This window comes from Ascaphus truei, chromosome 6 (assembly GCF_040206685.1).
Source record: "Ascaphus truei isolate aAscTru1 chromosome 6, aAscTru1.hap1, whole genome shotgun sequence".
In the NCBI taxonomy this organism is placed as follows: domain Eukaryota; kingdom Metazoa; phylum Chordata; class Amphibia; order Anura; family Ascaphidae; genus Ascaphus; species Ascaphus truei.
Window position 1 is genome coordinate 108714018 of NC_134488.1, and position 15712 is coordinate 108729729.

Here is a 15712-nt window from a genome sequence, read left to right on the forward strand (position 1 = left end):
ATTAATACCTAACAGGTAAGTCATTCAGCGCAGAAAAGATCTCTTTATTAGTCATTTCAGGGGGTTTGAAGCATTAGGAATAGCAGTGTTGTGCAACAGCTAATATATTTTGGTCTCTCCTCTATCTAGAGAGGGGTTTAGAATCTTTAGAGCAGGGGTGGCCAACTCCAGTCCACTACGGCCACGAACAGGTCAGGTTTTCAGACTGTCCCTGCTTCAGCACAGATGGCTCAATCAGAGGCTCGGTCAAAGACTGAGCCTCTGATTGAGCCATCTGTGCTGAAGCAGGGATATCCTGAAAACCTGACCTGTTGGTGGCCCTTGAGGACTGCACTTGCCCACCCCTGCTTTAGAGAATTGGAAATGTGCAGTCATTCTCAACCTTATCTTCGTATGGCAGATTTTTTTTGTTCCGTTGATCATCCCGAACACAAACCAATTATTCAACCAATTCCCAAACTCTCTTGTCCACACTAAAGGTCGGCTGTGGGCATGAAGCTTTGATGCGCTAGAGTGACACGGGTACACCCCAAATAATTATAACCACTGTAGGATTTAGGAAAAAAAGAATGCCTCATTTATCTGGATATTTCAAAACAGGATGAAATAAGGTAGACTAAAAAATATATATATATGCTAACAAAATTAGCATTTGTGAAATCTAAGATTAGCTGATGCATAAACATCAATGATTTCACAACGTTTAATAAGTGTACCATATGTCCAGAGAGAAGCAACAGCGACACTTCTGCTAATTTGTGCAAATAGATGAAGGTTGTTTTTTTACACTGTATACTGTCGCTTGGTCAGCCTTCTTCACATAGCCACCTTAATAACCCACACCAAATATTATCCCATTTTTATTTTTTTTAATTTGAATTGCTCCTTTATTTCTGTTTGCTCACCTAATGAAGGGAAAAACGTGTCCATCTCATTTGTAAATACTTCCTCGGGTAAACATATGGGGATTGGTGATTAGGTTCAAATTTAAATGAAACACCTCTTAGAACTATTAATTATATAGCATTTTCAAGAGTTCCCTTTAATCAGAAACCCCGCGTTAAAAAGGTCTCTTGAATGTAATGTGTTATGATAAATAGCAATTTTATTAAGAAATGAGGCATCAACAGTGTGCTCCAAATACATTATGGTTTTAAAGGTATAATTACACCAAACTGTTTTGAGTAAAGAAAACAGGGACGGGAAGATTTGAGGGGGTCATTCCATAAACTGCGATAGTGCTGATCTGGCCTCTATCACACAAACTCCCAAGGAAGTTATTGCGAGTTACCATGTGATAATGCGCTGACCAGCACGATCGCAGTTTATGGATTACCCCCTTTGAATTATTTTGTTTTTGGTGCCCGAGGCACAGGGAGATAAAGTGACTTACCCAAGGTCACAAGGTGCCGACACCGGGAATTGAACCAGGCTCCCCTGCTTCAAACTCTCAAGGCCAGTCAGTGTCCTTACTCACTGAGCCACTCCTTCTCAGGTGGTACAGATGATATGTCCATGTTATACAGTACATTATCACTATGCCGATCCGAACAAAAGGACAACATCAACATGTACAGTACTGGGAGGTGCTAAACCCATCAGGACTTAATGGACCTGATCGTCACTTTGGCAGATAAGCCTCTTGGTCATTGGGCAGTGAGATTTTGGTGTTCTCCTCTAAAACCTTTCTGCAACTTAACTGAGGTGAAAGATTAAATTAGGAGTGGTCAACTCCAGTCGTCAAGGGTCACCATCAGGTCAGGTTTTCAGGATATCGCTGCTTCAGCACAGGTGGCTCAATCAGTGGAACAGTCTTCGACTTTGCGCTTCTGAGCCACTTGTGCTGAAGCAGGGATATCCTGAAAACCTGGTCTGATGTTGCCCCTTGAGGACTGGAGTTGGCCACCCCTGGATTAAACGGGGCAAAATGTTAGCATCTTTTGGCCCAGTAATTTGAATGAGTGCTACAATGTGCATTAAGGCACAGTCAGCCCGCGGCCTCCCCCCCCCCCCCCCCCCCCCCCACCTGCCAGCTCTCCCTCACCCTTCTCGTGCCCCCCCTTACCTTTTCTCAGACGTTTTCTGACGTCACAGCATCATGTGACGTTGCCATCGCAACGTGACGTAATGTGACCCCAGCGTTGTCATGGCAATGCGTCACCAGAAGCCGCACGGAGACAAGGTAAGGGATTTACAGAGGCCTTGCGCGCTTTCCCGGCAATTAATTTAAATGTTGTGGGTATGAGCGCAGGGCCTCAGTAAGCAGCGTGCCCCCCCCCCTGAAAATTTGGGGCACACACCCCAGTTTGCGCACCCCTGCATTAAGGCACATTATTAAGTGCTGCAGCATTGGTAAATAAAGCTGGGTCTACGAGAGCACTGCCGAAAAAGGGTGGCGATGCTAGCACCCAATGTGAGATTCACTCGGAGTCAGTGAGGCCTGACTGCTCTGTAAAACCATTGAGTCGGCCCGTCTTACATTTTCCAAACAAACGGCAGATATCTTTAGGGTGTGACATAAAAAAGAAAGGTAAGTATTAGTGTGGAGAGCATCAAAAGAAGCTTGTCAAAAAGCAATAGAAAAAAAAAATGAACGGGGCGGTTTCATATCGACATATTTTATAATGACTGAGGCTAACCAAATGGCTTCATTTTTGATAACATGCTTTCATCATTAACCCTATCGCTGCCAGGGGTGCCCACCACGCATTGCGGGCGGCTCCGGAGCAAAGGGGGGGATAATTACAACATCCAACAAAGTGACATCGTATTAAGGGGCATGTTTAATAAGTTAGACTTCAAATGCGGGGTGATTGACACCTTTAAAGAGAAATGAAACATAAATCGGCTGTATTCGAATTTTCCCACGTATGAAGTTTCCGTGGCAGCCAAATCCCGCCGGGGTCGTCCAAAAGAAGCCACAGCATCATGCCTCGATATGGCTGTGGCTGGCTAGGCCTCTGAGAGTGAGGCTAAAGTGGCAGCCATTTTGATTCAGGTGTTCAACTCTGGAGGACACTCCCCCTTTCCGATCATCAATAATAATAATTTAAAAAATGAGTAGGGTGGATTACTGCTTTAAATTCATCTGCTGCTTACAAACATGCCCACTGAACTCAGAGAAAGGCACACTGGTTTCTTTATTTTCCTGCAGTCGCTGTGTTAGGTATGTGATGTGTCTGAGTTCCTGTTCATCTGAGTTTCTTCAGAATCTCAATGGTCATAACAGGATTATAAAAACAGAAATGGTTTCAGGTACAAAGGAGGGATCATTTCGTGTCACGTGTCTTGTAAGGCACGTGAGCGTGTCTGTGTCTGAACATATGAATATATTCAAAACTATTGAAATGAAATACTGTATCAGAAATGTCACATCAGGTCTGTCAGATTTAAATGATGCAACGAGAATAACTGGATGCAATTTTTTTTTAAATATCCTGTTATAATACTGGGCTGAGAAACCTTTCCAATTACTATAAACAACCCTCCCCACGTAACATATCTTGAGCAAAAAGGCTATAAAGGAGCAATCCAAGCAGGCTCATTTTGTTATATATACAGTATATGTGATTGAAGCAGCGGTTCTCAAGAGCTGAATCCCATTAATTTAAGCTCCGGGGACCCCTGCTTCTGGAGATACTTACCTCCGAAGTAGGTGTCGGTAGACACTCCAGCTGAGCTAGCTGGGCTTTAAAGTTTAAAGCTTCAGCGTCCTATGGGCCAATAGGAAGCCGCACCGATGATGTCACGGCTTCCTATTGGTCCGCAGGACGCGAGATCTTTGAACGGCGGACATATTGTGAACCCTGGCAGCTGGGGAGAGCGCCTACCGGCACCTACTTCAGAGGTGAGTATCTCCGGAAACAGGGGTCACTGGAGCTGAAATTAATGGGGTTCAGCTCCGGAAACCCCCTTCTTCAATCCTATATATAAAAAAATTCACAAAACAAAATCGCCGGCTTGGATTTCCGCTTTAATACATTGATGCAATTTAGAATGAATGCTCTTTGCATGCGTTTAGCGTCATGGGGATCAATGTATCAAGACAATAGTAGTGCAATTCTGGCACAAAAAAATGCCCCCCAAAATAAACTCATATTGCTTTCAATGGGACTTTTTTCTCAGATATGTATGTATGGTGCGGATCTTTGGCTCTATAATTGCATCATATTTGGATTGAAACACAGACCCCATAATGCTCATTTGCCCCCTCTTGATATATGCAAAAGTGCATATTGGGAACTTTACTTAATAATGTACATGCGACAAGGTAAAACAAAAGTGATTATGACTGTGCACACCTAGCAATCCAAAAGATGGTAATGGGGCGTAATTATAGCTGTTTAACTAGCGCAGGAGAGGCCAACTCCGGTCCTCAAGAGCCACCAACAAGTCAGACTTTAAGGATATCCCTGCTTCAGCACAGGTGGCTCAATCAAAGACTAAGCCACTGATTGAGCTACCTGTGCTGAAGCTGCGATAGCCTTCAAATCTTACCTGTTGGTGGCCCTTGAAGACGGGAGTTGGCCTCTCCTGAACCAACTGCTCCCTTTGATCCAGTAGCTAAACTCTTCTGTTTCAGGCCCATTTGCGTGGTATATGATGAACATGAATGTAGCTGGATGAAATAATAATTAGATATAAGGCTAGTGTTTGAAGTAGCCTTGGATAATCCTTCGTTTGATCTTTGGGAATTTTCTTCAAAATTTTGTACAGTATAGACATTTAAATAATATAAAGAAACAATGATGTTATATATTTAAAAGTGATTAAATACATAATACAGTATATTATCCAGTAAATAGAAACATTGCTAAATGATCCAATCTAGACGATATATAGATTAATCATAGAAATAGGCCTAGTATCAATGTACAGAACAAACAATTCACAGATATGCAACAAAACACACAAGTTTGTTCATGAAAAAGTTCACGAGGTAGATCCCATTGCATAATTATACAGGTATTTAGTGACGTGGTTAAGAAAGGTTCATCAAAAGGATATATCACCCATAATCCTTTTATCCTCCACACACAGAGAGGCCAAAACAAGGAGGACTCCACTGATGCCTCAAGGGAAGACCTGACACATGTTTTGTAGTACTTTAGCTTCAGTTCCGGTCCCATTGCATAAAATACATGAAAATTGGGTTTCTGTCAGCATCTGACATCCATCACAATTCGTTGCTATCATTCAAAACAAAATGACCTTCTCCAGGTATACTGCCACGTGACCACAGAAGAACAGGTCTGATAGCATGTTCCCTCCATGTGCTGCCCTTTCTTTGTGTAAGTGATGTTATAATAGCCTAAATGAAGGTAACATGCAAGAAAAGCAGGCGAAATGTACTGTAAATTGTGAATGACAGAAGATGTTTGCAGTTAATGAACAAAAGAACAACTCAACAATAGTTGTGCAAGAGTTGCATTTTTTTTTTTCTTGCTTCTCCTTAGGTTGGCTGCTGCATTATTCCAGGCAAAGTGTTTGGATAGTTAGTGTGCAGGAAGGGCTGCAAACACAGCTACAATATGACAATAGAAAGTACTTCCAAATTCTAGCTGAGATTGCAGCCTTGCATATAGTAATATTTGCTGGAGTTTTCATAATTCGGACAAGCAAAAGTTTCTCAGCCATTTGTGTTTTTGACCCTAAATCTATAATGCATTTAAACATACCATGTATTTCATAAGTAAGGTCAAACGCTTAGGGCCTTATTCTAAATATGCAGAATCGGACGTTCAGACAGTTTTCAACTATCCAAAATTAGAGATTTTCATTTGAAAATGGCATGAACAGCCGCCTCATTTGATATAGAATAAGGCCCATAACAGCATAACAACAAACACTCATTTTGCTCTGCAATACATTGGTGGCCCTTCTGGCAGCAAATGTGTTAATTTGTTTGTGCACCTCAAACAAGTATTGATCTACAGTACAATAATAACAGATACATCTGAATGCAATCATTGGATCATCTTCCGGTAATTCCCTTACCACTTTGTGGTCCAACCTTCATTCAATTGATATAAACCTCTCATTGCATCTTAGTTCCATCAAAGCCGCATTCAAAGGGTAGCTGCTTAATAAATAAAGGCAGAAGTTCACCAACATTCCTCGGATAGAATGAACATTCCACAGGGCACAGCAGTACTGATCATAGACATACAGTACTAAGTGATAATAATTAATTGCATTAATTGCAGCAGGAAGAACAAGTCCTTATCAAATGTAGGTCTAGTTTAAAGTTCTGGTAACTGTATTGGCCCTGGAGAAAAGCCTATTTGTTGTAGGTTTCATAACACCTGAAGAAGGAACCTATAATTTAATCTATGCACTCTAGTATTAGTCCGTTAAAAGGTATCACAAACTTGCAAATCTAAGCCTAAAATCCTCATTCTGAACAGAACAAAATCAGTTAGGGACTTTCTATTAAAATTGAAGTAAAGATGTAATGAAGAGGCCAAAATGACATTAGTAATGATAACCCATATTCCTTGCCCCCTTTTAAGATCTTAGATTCCCCTTTTTATTGAGAAGAGGCTGAGGATAGCCAGGGGCCAGGTCCGTATATACATTAGGAAAGAGGGTAGATTGAGCTGTTGGAAAGAACAGAACAGCAGATCCCAAAAATAATTTAGTTTGTAGGTTACAGATCATGTTGTAGTGTGCAAATACAGCCTATAAATATATTGCAAATGTTGCTTCAGAATTATTTCCCAAAATGACCACCAGTTGTTATTTGACACTGCGCTCTATTCCTGAATGTGACATATATGACATGTGATCATATATCATGCCTACATGGTGGTGTTGGTCACATCTGAAGATTACAGGCCCATGAGCTCATAGGCAGGTGGACTCACAGTAAATACTCAGAAGGCCGCACCCCATCCCTTTGAGACCTGGCCTGTTTATTATTGTCTATGTTACTAACATGGAAGATATTTACCCTAAACCTCTCTGCATGTAGACACTATGTGAGTACATTTATGTCCCTTTCATTTCAGACCCTCTCCGTGTGTTTATGCATGACTGCTTGCTCTTTTCAATGCCATTATAAGCCCTCCTCGTCAACCCTTTAGATATTGCTGTCTTTATTAACAAGAAGCCTGGAAAATATAAGGGTCCAAAGACTTTTGGCAGAATCATGCACTTTCGAGCCAAAAACATGGTCACTTGTTATAGTAAATGTGCCTGCTGCATTTTCTCCTTTTAAAACATTGATAGCTAGTTGAACTGTCTGTTGTTTTTGTGTGTGTGTTTTATCGTTCCCTCCTAGCTCTGATAAACCCCTGAAGCTGATTTATCCTGTCAGCCCCAACACTTGAGGCAAGTCAGGTCCAATAATTGCTATCAAATTGTTTCAAACATACATTCTAAGCAATGTGGTATTTGCCCCTAATGGCAGAGGAAACAGGACAGGATGGGGTGGATCAGTCAGAACTGTGAACGCTACACATTCTTCATTTACTATATACTGCACTGACTAAGGGCTGACCTCCATTTCAGCTACTAAGCATTCAATGACAAAAGATGGAATCGGTGAGGACAGACCGGTCAGGGCCTGTGTGTTGGCCAAGCATTGTGACCCACATAACTAAGCAGTGCTATTCCACAAGACACTTTCTGGCTCTGGGAGACATCTTACAGCCCTTTCAAGTTAATTGGCAGTAAGAATTTTTTGTTGTTGTTGCGCTGGAAAATGTTTTATGGAATAGCACTGCTCACTGCATTTGAGCCTGTATGATTTAATTCAGCTTGGTCTGCTGAACTCCAGTCTGTTGGATTTGCTACATCAAATATTTGTAGCTATTACCGTTCTATGAAATCAGATTCCTCTAGCATATAAAAGCTGTGAATCCTGGAGGTAAAAGTTCCAGACAACGCCTATTATATAAAAATGATTGTGTCCGTATGATTTGTGCAGCTCCCAGTTACAATAAAGACAGAAAGCTCCCAAGAGTTTATTCACATATTTCACACAGGTTCCCCCAGACATGTTCATTCTCTCAGACGTCGTACTGTGTAAAGTACAGCTGTCCGGATTCTGCTAGGGAACATGTACTGTAGATGGATTGCTGCAAAGAGAATGTAGCAGAGGACTTCCACCCGCACACTTGCTCTGCACATGCACCTGTACCTGCATACTTGATGCAGGAGAGAGTTAACTAACCTCTCTAGCAACACCACTGCTTCTTCAGACCAAGGTTCCAGGTTCAAATGCATAGGATCCTTACATACTCTAAATATCTCATCATTCTGGTAGTTACTGTATTAATACAGCTCTGTTTAACCTTGATGACGCTTCAGCATTCTATCACCAAATTAGGTTTGAGCCCCAAACAAAAGCAAACGCTAAATTTACTAAGCAGTGCTAAGCATTAGGATATTTTACGATGCCGTAAGTCACCGTATAGCCCATTCAGTTGAATAATATAGTTCTATTGTACTTTGTGTCCATTTCACTGTTGGGCTTTTAAAACTAAATTTAAAAATCTATTGATCTCCACTTAATTTGGAAACAACCATTAAGAATCAGAGATTACGTTTTATCGAGATAATTGCTTTAACAGTGTTTCAACTTCAATACTGTAGATGGTTCTGCAATTGTCAATGAATACAACACTTCATATAAACAATATGACTAGTAGTGTACAAATTAATTACTGCACATTTTAATTTGAAAGCAACAGGACCAACACGGCAAACCCAACACAGACCACATTATTGTAAATCCCTTATCACAAAAGTGTAGCACCAGAAATAACCATTGGGACACGTACTGGTTACACTCATGGCTCAGTGTCAATGTAATGCCTTAGCAGGAGAAAGCTGCATGGGTTCACAGTGAACAAGTACAAATCCCCCCACCTTGACTATCCCCTGCTATTAGATCCATGTCTTGTGTGATTCTGTGTGTGAGATTGTGTCTGCAACCGTGCGTTGCTCTGTTCTAATGCTTGCCCGCTTGTACTCCATGCTTTCTATGACTTGAGGTAGCACTGAGCAATCTATCGTTAAGAATTCGTTTTAGTACAAGTCTGTGACTTGGGTTATACTGTTTGTCAAGCCTTCCTGCACCAGAGATCAAAAACGGGAATATGGTGCAGGGGAGAACTGGTGGAAAATGTAGATACATTTACAGACATAAAAATGAGAACAAAGGCTGATTATATGTCTTTGTGCCTGAACAGTGGAATGGTTTCTAATACAGTGTGGGGAAGTCACAGTGGACATCCCAAGCAATGCAACAAACTTTCATTGATTGAGTTGGTGCTGTAGATTAAATATTTTATTACTGTCTGAGGCTAATGTGATGTGAAGCAGTATTCCCCATGCTGGAGAAGGTTTTAATCCTAAGGCCCTTATTCAATAAGTATGCTGTGAAGTTGCTTCTCTGTGTCAGGGAAGTTTTCAGCTTCGTTCAAATAAACGGGATTCAAAAGATGATGGTAAAGCGGCTTTATAGCATACGGAATAGGGGCCCAAGATGGTCAGCTGAATGTTTCATCTCTTAATACCAACATTTGAAGCATTGCTTAAACCACAGCGCAGCATGAGGGTTAAATACAAGTAATGGAATATATACATGGGGCAATATTATATGAGATGCATCAAATTACAGCATTTTTTCTCTATGCAGCATATGATTCTATAAGGTCTTAATTGGCATTAACCTCTGCACTTGGGTGATCAGCATCAAATGTAAGTAGCATAATTATCAGCTTTCTGACATATAATGCCCTATTGATGCAATAGAACATTCTAAAATGGTCTCAAGGAAAGTGCAAATATTGGCACCTTTGGGGTTATTTATTTACTGGTGTCCTAGCTGCAAACACAGCACCATATGAATCAAGGAAAATTAACCCTATTTAAATCAATTGGAGTTTATCCTTTGACAAATGCGGTGCAATTCCCCCAATATTGCATTCGGGAGGCTTTAGTATCTGCTTCCTATGAATTGACCTTGTCCTGATTAACCGTGTCTTTCTCCACTGCGAGGATAGGAGCAGAATGGGTTTGCAAAGAATGACAAAGGCCGGATGTGCTTGCGTTGCTACCTGAAGTGTGTTTGCATGGAGCCGTCTTTGTATTTTTACTGTGCTTTGGCTTCTCGGAGGCATCACAGCGGATAAACCCATCTCACTTTAACAAACAAGGTAGTGCAAAAGGGTTTTATCTTACTAAAAATGGCCTCTTAACACCTTAGGTCATTAGCATTTATTTAAATAAATTGGAATAAAAAGTGAAGCAAATTGTCCGGCTAAATAAAACTTGAGATTGTGGACGTGTAAAGCTACAGTTGACTTTCCCTTTCAGGTGAATAATCCAAATACCCTTCCTCCTCCTTCTCCAGGACTGTGCTTGAAGAATTCCTTGGACAATCCTCCAAATGAAGCAGCAATACCCCTCTGCCAGCCTCCCTTTTTTACAGGATGGAAAGTGCAGAGTCGCTCAGAGCTGTACCATGCTATTTTTTGTTCTTTGCTCTGGGGGCCCACGCCACCCATTCCAGTGATACTGCTGAAATTACCAGTATTACTTGCTGGTTTTGTGGGAGGGATAAATGGGTGTCTAATGGGGAGCCGCAACCAATTATGTTGCACCTTCTGCTCTTTGACTGCCATTTTGTTTTCCCCAGAGGGAATTGTAACGTCACAGGTATTTAGGGAAAGGGGTGGGGGAGTGTACACTGAACTGAAAATAGTGCAGGTCCCATGCTGTAAAAAAATAGTAAAGGGGATTGCTGCTTCAATGACAGGAATATGCCAGGCCAAGCCTATGATCCACATTTGTATTTAATATAGTGTGTTTATGTTGAGTGGTAATAATATCCCACAATGAAATGAAGCAACATGAAACTTAGCCATTTGTGAAAAATGGGTAACAGGAAATTGGTTGGAAAAAAAAAAGAGCCTGACACATGTTCTCCTGGTAAACTGCAGCAATTCTAAGCTCTGTGATGACAGAACTGTGAAGCCACTTCCCAATGCCAGAGAAGACATTTGACCCATAATATTCCATTTATTTTCACACCATGTTGAATAAAGACCCGATGAGGAGTTTCCTATACATTTGTGTTGTATCTATTTATGAAGGTCCAAGAAGTGTTACAAAGTAGATTTGAGCTTGACTGTACATTCCCAAGCAATTAAATCTAACGTGTACAACTGCTGACCTCTAAAGCTATCTGCTCCCTGTAAAATAGCACCAGAGATACTAACTGTGGAAAGGGCTCACCTGTAGGTTTTAACTATGCATTATAGGGAAAGGACACACTCAACATCAACATTGGTCTTCCAAGTGGAACCAACTGTATATATTACCTAAAGAGCATTGTGCTGCGTGAGATGTAGTTTCTCTTTCCCAAGCAACCAATTAACATTTAAACACAGGGCAAATGTAAATCACAAATAGATGCAAATTTAAAAAATGTGCACGAGCTGTATTTAATTAGCATCAGCATCATACCCTGATTTCACTGAAAGACCAACAGTTAATTTAATAGGGCACGGGATGGATTTGAAAAGCCTAAGGTTTGGGCTAGGGAAGTACTGTAGGTAGCCATGGAAGAGGTAATATAAGGGAGATGTTGACATATATACACATTGCATCTGTTCTGTCTCCGAGTTGCCACACATGCTTTAATTGTATAAATTGATTTACCCTGACCCCAAAACCCCAATGTTCTGGACCAAAAAAGTTGCACTTCATAATTCTTTTTTTTTCTTTTTTTTATTTTATTTATCTCATGGATATCAAGGTTATGAAAAATCCCGGAGTCTAAACAGCATAGCTGGCATGAGTGGAAATGCGCTCAGACTGTCTCCTATCTCCACCCCATTTGGGTCACCATCTGCAGTGAGACGCCCACGGTCTCCCATTCCCTCCATCTTATAGCATGGACTCAACCAACTGATAAGGGGAACCTTAACTTAGTAATAACAAGACAAACAAACATCAACACTGGCGAAAGAACACAAATAAGAGACTTTAACAAATTCTATTATTTTTTAAGCGGTTGACGAAAATTATAGATTATATGCAGATATATTTAAAAAAAAAATCAAGTTTGGCTTTTAAAATAAAAAAAGACAAAACAAAAAAAACAAAAAAAAAAAACAAACAAAATAAACATTTTGCACTTTGCTGAGAAAAAAAAAAAAAGACTTCCATGACTGCCCCTGCTGAATCGAATTGGTGCACTCAAGGGACATGCTGTTTTGCGGAGTAGGAAAAGCACTTCCAGTAAGGAAGCAAAAGCAATGAAGGAGGTTTTATTAAGGAGGAGTGGGATAAGAGGGTACAGTTTTTTTTTTATCAATATGATTATTTACTATTCTTAAGCATCCCCTTCCTGCAAAAAAAAAAAAAGAAGGCACAAAAAGACAAAAAAGTAAAAATAACAATGAAAGAATACTGTTAATGAGCCTGAAAAAAATCTCTCTCTCTCTCTCTGTCTCTCTCTCTGTCTCTCTCTCTCCCTCTCTGTATGTCTCTCTTTTTCTGTCTTTATGACTCTCCAATACATAACCCTTTCTTTTAGGTACCCCTCCTATTTTTTTCTCCTCTCTTTCTTTTTTTATTAATAATTATGATCTCATTCTATTGGAGCTGCTTTATACTTCTTCATCGCCATACTCAGGATTTTATGAGCCATATCTCTGAAAAAAAAAAAAAATATATATATATATATATATATATATATATATACATACATATTTATATATACATATATATATATATATATATATATATATATTTATATATTATATTCTACACACAACATCAGGATCAAGTATGCCTTTCCCCCTCCATCACCTCCCTTAATTCTCTCTGTGCATGATCTACTGTTGCAAGCAATAACAAGTCTGCCTGAATGCATGTTCCTAAAGATAATTGATTGAAAACTGTATATATTGTAGCTGACACATTGACATTCCCATAGCTGGCAAATGATTTTGGTGCATGGCTATAATGATTGGTGGTTAGTTTGTGTCAGAAAGCTGAGTCCACATCTCCTTTCTCTCCCTCTCTCCCTTTCCCTCTCTCACCCTCTCAACTTTTCCCCCCTTCTCTTCTCCTCTTTTTGTTTTTATCTCTTCCTCGCACAGAAAATTATAAGGAGAGTCCTCCTGTCCTTGTCCGATATATGCAGGCGGAAGCTGTCACTGTGAATTAATTGATACCCTCCCATACATACAGTCTCCTTCAGACACCTTGATTTCAGAACAAAAAAAAGTCACAAAAAAAAAAAAGAAAGAAAGAAAATACACAGTAATGAAAAAAAAAACTAGAAAAAAAAACAGTAAATGGAGAATAAAACAGGCCAGACCACAGAAAAAAAGATGCTCATACAATGAAGATTGGGGGGGGGGGGGGAGGGGGGAAATAGTGAACTCCAATCAACATCCCCATGCAGATGGAGTAAAGAGTACAGAATGAAAGAGTTTGCAGCAAAGAGGATAACAAAGGGATTGGAAATAAACTGGATTCTTCTATTTTTTAAATCAAGGTTAAATACAAGTGGATTGCACTGGAGAGAAGTGAAGAAAGCGTTGATCACGTTAACCATGTGGGAGGCAGGTGGCTGCCACGGATGCACTAGCGCATCAGACATAGAATAACACTAGGTGGGAAAAAGAACTGTAAGGGAAGTTATAACAACAACAACAACAACAAGTTAAAAATACTATTTAAAGGTTGCATTTTCCTAGCCAGCATGTGTTTGCATGTTATACTGTAACAATGATATTTAATGTTATATGCAAAAAAGGTATATTTTCCTTCCAGACTGCAAAATCTGACGAAAATTGTATAAATTTAGCCAGCCATTTGATGAGTACCTTAAAGACACTATTTAAATTGAAGGAGTACTTTAGACAGGCTTTTTGCATTGGATGAGTATTCTGAACCTGGTTCTTTGATTGTGTGAATACTCTGCTGTTCTGATTGAATGAGTACTTCATAGATGCCGTTCCATGGGTGAGTACCATATATTTGGTGCTTAGGTTTGTATACAAAGGATGACTAACTGGTTCCAGTGAGTACGTTAACTCTACTACCCTTTGTTTCTTATCCTTAAAGGATGGTTCTGAAAGGGTTTTTGGGTCACTGGTGGTTCATTTTAGAACTTTGTTACCATTGGGATACGTTTCCCTTTATGGTAAGGGAAGAAGGAGAGCAGGAAATAAAGGGCCTACCATATTGTTTGGCCAGTTCATGGCTGAAAAGTGGCAGACGGAGGAGTGAAGTTCAACCAATGCTTCGCAGGCCTATTCCAGCACTGAACGGGTTAAGGCAGTTGTGCCGAGAAGGATATTTTCTTACAGTAGCAGGAAAGCAGTTTTCTTTTTATGTAACGTTTTCTTTAGTGGTTTGCAAACCTCTCCTCCGGGCCCTGAGCCAGACCAGCTTTCCAAGGCAACCATCCAACATTCTATTCATATGCAAACTAGGCGCATGTGCAGCTAATGCACATTGTAAGAGTGCATTGGTTATTCCTAAAACCTGGTGTGGCCAGCGGTCTTCGAGGAGAGGTCTGAATGCCTGGGTCAAGGAAATGTATTTACTATTCCCACAGAAATCCCTGACCAACTTAACCCCTCATCTGCCTTAGGGACATTCAAAGCAATGCGTTGCAGTTCCATCTGGCACCAAAGGGGTTAAGAAATTAAGAGGCCCGAAGCAGCTTGACCAGCGTGCACCCCATCCCCCCACTAGAAATGTTTTGGTACTGATGTAACCAGCGACCGCATGAAGTACTATGCATGTGTTCCCCCATCTCAACACTAAATGTGTTTTTATTTTATTTGTATTGAAACTACATAATAGGCTGAAATGAACAAGGCCTGCAAACTACAAGTCTCTGTTGCCCATAAAAGAAGCCCTGACGCGGGGGTGGGCAACTCCAAACCTTAAGAGCCACCAACTGGTCAGGTTTTCTGGATATCCCTGCGTCTGCACGGGTGGCTCAGTCTTTGAGCCACTGATTGAGTCACCTGTGCTGAAGCAGGGATATCCTGAAACCCTGACCTGTTGGTGGCCCTTGCGGACTGGACTTGGCCACCCCTGCCCGAACGCAATTTTACACACATACATACAGTACCATAAGCTCACACTGCAGTGGGTAGGGTGAATACTTCTAAATATGACCATACTCATGTAGACTTGTGCAAATCTAAAAGGTATTCTTGCGCTCTAGATAACTTTGTAGCTTTGGCTAAAAATACAACTTAATGAGGTGAAATATGTTTCACGTGATGCCTGCCAGTAACACTTAGGCTCGTTTGCTTCCCTGCTAAATTTAGATATCTTCTCAATTTTGTAGCAATTTTTTTTTACAATCTAACAACATTTATTGAGATTTCCAATTAATTTCCAATAGTATTATTTTAGAGTATTAATTCAAATTAAGTTACACTTAGAGTTGCAAGTGGCAAAATTACAATCGTTACATTTGAGGATTAAACAAAACACTAAAAAAATGTAACACTCTCACTTGTATGTGTTTTGGTTTTTTTTCCATTAGTGATCATCATTTAGTTAGTTGTCACAATTTAGTTTTACACTTAATGTGTGTTATTCACATTCACTGTTCATTTAATAATATAGTCTATTATAAAAGAATAATATTCAGTGTTGAAGAGGTAACCGTGCTTTTGCAAATTGCATGTTACTAAAGGACTCTCTTGACTTTTAATCA

At 40.2% G+C, this 15712-nt stretch overlaps 1 protein-coding gene across 8 annotated transcripts in view; it reads left to right on the plus strand.

Annotated features, from left to right (window-relative positions):
• Positions 1–15329, plus strand: part of LOC142497640 (voltage-gated potassium channel KCNC1-like) — a 79636-nt gene extending 64307 nt beyond the window's left edge. For 3 of the 8 annotated variants that reach the window (XM_075605704.1, XM_075605711.1, XM_075605705.1), the window contains one exon: positions 11771–12668. In XM_075605704.1, the coding sequence (XP_075461819.1) occupies positions 11771–11907 (137 nt within the window). In that variant the 3' untranslated portion in view covers positions 11908–12668. Of the gene's footprint in view, positions 1–7282; positions 11080–11770; positions 12669–13121 lie in introns of those variants that run through there. The other 5 variants (XM_075605706.1, XM_075605712.1, XM_075605707.1 and 2 more) reach the window with 3 other exon arrangements.
• The last annotated feature ends 383 nt before the right edge of the window (positions 15330–15712 follow it).